The following is a 4,227-nucleotide window of genomic DNA, read 5'->3' as shown; positions in this document are numbered from 1 at the left end:
TGCATGACAGCTACTGAAAAGTGGCTTATGTAGTAGCTACAGATTTTACTAGCAAGGTTAAGGTAAACTGGTATTCTCACACCAGCAAACATTAACATTTTCTTACAAATATTGGTGTTAAAGTTCATTATCCCCTTTGTGATTAACCTAGTTGTTGTAAAGTTTGTACTTATTCTATACAATGAATTCATGCAGTGCTGCAGTTCTTCTTTATACCACTGGAGGACAGTAAACATACATAAGTATGTCATAGTAGCCTAGACTCAATTTTACTGTCAACTTCACAGTGTCAAGTCAGTTTACCCACCACTGCTATACCATTTTCCCTTAAAACACGCCCCACCCACCAAAAAAAAAACAAAACAGCAAAGTCAAGAATAATACAACAAGTAATTGAATTATTGCAAAGACCAGAATTTAAGCACTGACTCTTTATTCAGGATGATTTTAATATCACCATGCCAAGAAAATTATAGGGACAACCTTGAAGTATTGGCTGTTAATTGTCCAAATTTTACTTTCTTTGCCTATTTGCCGGGGTAAATCAGTAAAGGGCCAAGAGTTACAGTTCCACATGCCATGATACCTGAAAAAAAAAAAATCAAGATATTCTTATGAGAGCATTTTGTTGAGACTTTTGAACAAAAATACCACATGTTCACTGGTTATAAAACTCTTGTGAGGATCTGCAGCATACCTTTAGGGATCAGATGTCTCAGGCTTATGTTATCGTAAGGAGAACCTTTTGAACAGGAACTGTCACAACATCGACAGACATCACTGCCATCCACATTTATCCATCTGATGAGAAAAATATACCAAATGATTTACAATACCTTTACAGTTTAGCTTTAAAATAAATATGTAGACATATTGCAGTTGTAACATCTTTAATATTAGCTCAATTTAAAGTGCATACTACTCTGTAATTTGTTAGATCTGAAATTAGACAATAACCGAAGGTTAGGGGGCTGACTTTAAGCTTTAATTTTAAGGGCATTTACACCAAAATCCAGCGTGGAAATTGTAGCCCTTTTTATATATATATGCGCCAGGGGTAATGATAACACCCCCTTACAGTTACAGTTACAGCTCACAGTTAATATTTCAGTCAGAAATGCTGGAGTAGAGCCAAATAATCGAAATCATTTCACAGTTCAAATACTGATTTGACGACGTGCATTTGTGAATGATCCGCCAACTGTATCTGAACTTTCCAAACCCGTGCAAGGCTTTACGTGCTAAAATGAGGAGCTACAATGTTCAATAGGAAATTGTTTTTTACCTTGAATGTACATAATTGCAGGCCTTGTCGGTGGGGCTTCTCTTCCACATTTCATCGGTCGCTTTCAGCTCGCAAGTGATAAATAACTAAAAACGGTGAAGAACACAGAAATGCCATTGTACGATCTCAAGAGCATTTCAAATTATTTTTTAAATCCTGCAGGTTAGAAAAGGTAGCTCACTGAGTTCCTCGAATCCTGGTGAAACAGGAAAGTATCAAGCTGAAGTTGAAGTGAAGATGCTCTCTTCCTGGGTTGGAACAGCGCCTTTGATCCTTCCTCTTTTGCATCTGTGAAGCATCTGACAGGAAAAAAATATTCTCATGCAAAGGCAAAGCCAGTCAGTTATTCCATACTGCATTTTGAGCTTCTCTTACCCATAGTTTTCGATGAAGTTGTATCTTGGGACTGATGAAGCATCAGGTGACAGAGTGGCAACACAGCTGTCGATAAAAAGACGTTTTTGTCCTGAATCAGGACCAGTGTAAGATGCCTCGAGGTGCAGGAGGTCTCCAAGATAGAAGACAGTAGAGAGCCTCTCACTTGTCCAGTCATCTACATTTAGATAAAAAAAAACCCAAAACAATGAGTACATGCAGTAGTGTATGGCTCAAGTACAAATTTGAGGTCCTTGCACTTCGGTACTGCCATTTAATGTAACTTTATACTTCTTTCCACTGCGTCTGCATGACGAAATAGGACTTGAATTATACTGCACAAGTTGTGTAAGAGTTTGTGATCAGATGTCTTGGTTGTAGTTTTGCTGTTGTTAAACACGGACCCTGATCACTGTAGAATTTTTTGTGGTTCAGTTGTCTGTTTACTGTGAAAGCATGCAAGAAAAACAAAGTTTTCTGCATGAATTCAATGTGACATGGGTTGGGTAACTGATATACATGTGATCATTTTGTGGGTGAAGTATTTCTTTAAGTATATTATGCTTGAATCACTTAGGTGAGGTTTTGAATGCAGGACTTTAGCTTGTAGTGGAGTATTTTCACAGAGTGGAAATGGTGCTTTAAAAGATCTGAAAACTTATTTCACTGCCAATTAAATTCACTCTTATCAAGAGAAGAAAGTGTGCACATGTACCGGTCATCAGCTTTAAAGTGAAAGCAGCTGCTGAATGCTCTGCAGGAGTGGAGAGGGTCATGGGTGTCTGATGAGGGCTACTGCTCACAAAGTGTGTCCTGTCCCAGAAAATTAACAAATTAGCCAAAAAGAGGCCACAAAACATGCTCTCTTAACATAACAATGATAAAATCTCACCTTTTGTAGTGACAGGAAACAGGAACTTCAGCCTGAGTCACCCTTGTAATGCCGTGGTAATGGGCAGCAGGTGAAATTCTCAGCTTGTTTGAGTAAATCACAGAGTCCTCAGATATCTTGAGATAAATATAAAAACATTAAAAATCAGTGTCAAAAGTATAACTCGGATGGCCACAGATAAATCAATCAGTCAGCAACTTACAGTTAATTTGGATCCACAGTCTTGCAGTCCAGCTTCAATGATGTATTCAGAGTCACCAGCAGTAAAAGCTCGGCACAGACTGTTCTGTGAATGCTCAACTTCTCCCAAAAAAATCTCTGCAGCAGACAAAAAGCGTCCATTTTTATACAGGTCAGGCTTCACCATAATGATCATGGATGCTTCTGTGCAGTGTAGACTGACAGGGGATCTGTCAGGGATTTTTGTTCCACTGATGTTTTCAGCATCAGCTCTTAATGGTGCAGATTTATATTCCCTTCCCTCAGCATCGATCATGGGTCCATCTTTCAAAGCTCGAATTGCATCTGCAACACTAAAAGCACATGCTATCAGCAGTGCCAGAGAGGCTGAGTGACCTGTGATCGACATTGTGGCCTTTTCTCTTAATAACAGTACAACACAGTGTTTTAAATAACATGCAGATTTCGAACACTTGAAACAGTCCTCCCAGTACCTCAAAGACAGCCCAATTCAGACTAATCAAAATACCTTGAGAGGCAGCTGGAGGCAATTACTCATTAACTGATGTGGGCGAGGTAAAGCTGTAGTCACACTGACATACATGCATGTAAGGTTTGCATGTGAGTTTTTATGAGATATACAGGTACAAGTAAGGTAAGTAGCACATATAGTAGTAAAAGGCATAGTACACATAAAAATTAAAAGAGAACTTTTCACATTAACAGCAGTTTTTTCTGAAATTGCTTGTGGTCCAAGCAAGCAATTTTTCATGCAGGTCCAATGAATGTCCCAGGAGGAAGTCCCATCTTGAAACCTGAAACTAAATCTACTGAGGAGAGAGACACACGAGATCATCATTTAGACAATTGTAAGAAGCGTTGCTAATGGCTGAAAACCGCATATTATAGCTTGTAGAGACACATCATAATATGACATGTCGAAAAAATGGCTGAAAAACACTTATTATAGCTAGCAGAGAAACGGCATAGTATATCATGTCAAAAAAGGGGCAAAAATGTAATGAAACAGCATGTTGAAAAAAAAGCTAAAAAAAGTAAAGTAAAGTATAGTATGGTAGAAAATCTGAAATTTTGAAATGTCCTGAAGATGACCAAAAATTGCATGTTATATCTTGTAGTGATGCGTCGTCGTATACAAAGTGGGAATAAAGACCACAAATCTCATAAATTAGCATCAAAGAATGGAATACTATAGTATGTCGAAAAAAGTCTTTGACTGCTCCCAAAAATGGCTGAAAATGACATAAAAGGACTTGTAGAGTTGCGTCATAGTATGCACAGTGGGAATAAAGGCCAAAAAGGCCAAAAACCCTCATAAATTAGCATATCAAAAAATGGCAAAAAAAAAAACCAATAGTATAGTATGTGAAAAAAGTCAGTTTTTCACTGCTCCTAAAAACGGCTGAAAACAGCTTAAAATACCTTGTAGAGATGCATTATAATATACACAGAGGGGAAAAAAGGCCAAAAAAAA

At 37.9% G+C, this 4,227-nt stretch overlaps 1 protein-coding gene across 1 annotated transcript; it reads right to left on the bottom strand.

Moving 5' to 3' along the window:
* Window positions 1-416: 416 nt before the first annotated feature.
* LOC121940471 (zona pellucida sperm-binding protein 3-like) lies at window positions 417-3,250 on the bottom strand. The gene is made up of 8 exons (XM_042483244.1): window positions 2,755-3,250; window positions 2,553-2,668; window positions 2,376-2,473; window positions 1,661-1,838; window positions 1,467-1,584; window positions 1,286-1,371; window positions 698-801; window positions 417-586 (listed from the first exon to the last, which is right to left on the bottom strand). Exons 1-8 carry the CDS (start codon window positions 3,139-3,141, stop codon window positions 528-530), a joined length of 1,146 nt encoding a protein of 381 aa, XP_042339178.1. The 5' UTR covers window positions 3,142-3,250; the 3' UTR covers window positions 417-527.
* Window positions 3,251-4,227: the final 977 nt, after the last annotated feature.

The sequence above is a fragment of the Plectropomus leopardus genome, unplaced genomic scaffold (genome assembly GCF_008729295.1).
Source record: "Plectropomus leopardus isolate mb unplaced genomic scaffold, YSFRI_Pleo_2.0 unplaced_scaffold8790, whole genome shotgun sequence".
Classification (NCBI taxonomy): domain Eukaryota; kingdom Metazoa; phylum Chordata; class Actinopteri; order Perciformes; family Serranidae; genus Plectropomus; species Plectropomus leopardus.
The sequence above is the reverse complement of the archived record's forward strand: the minus strand, read 5'-3'. Positions and strand labels throughout refer to the sequence as shown.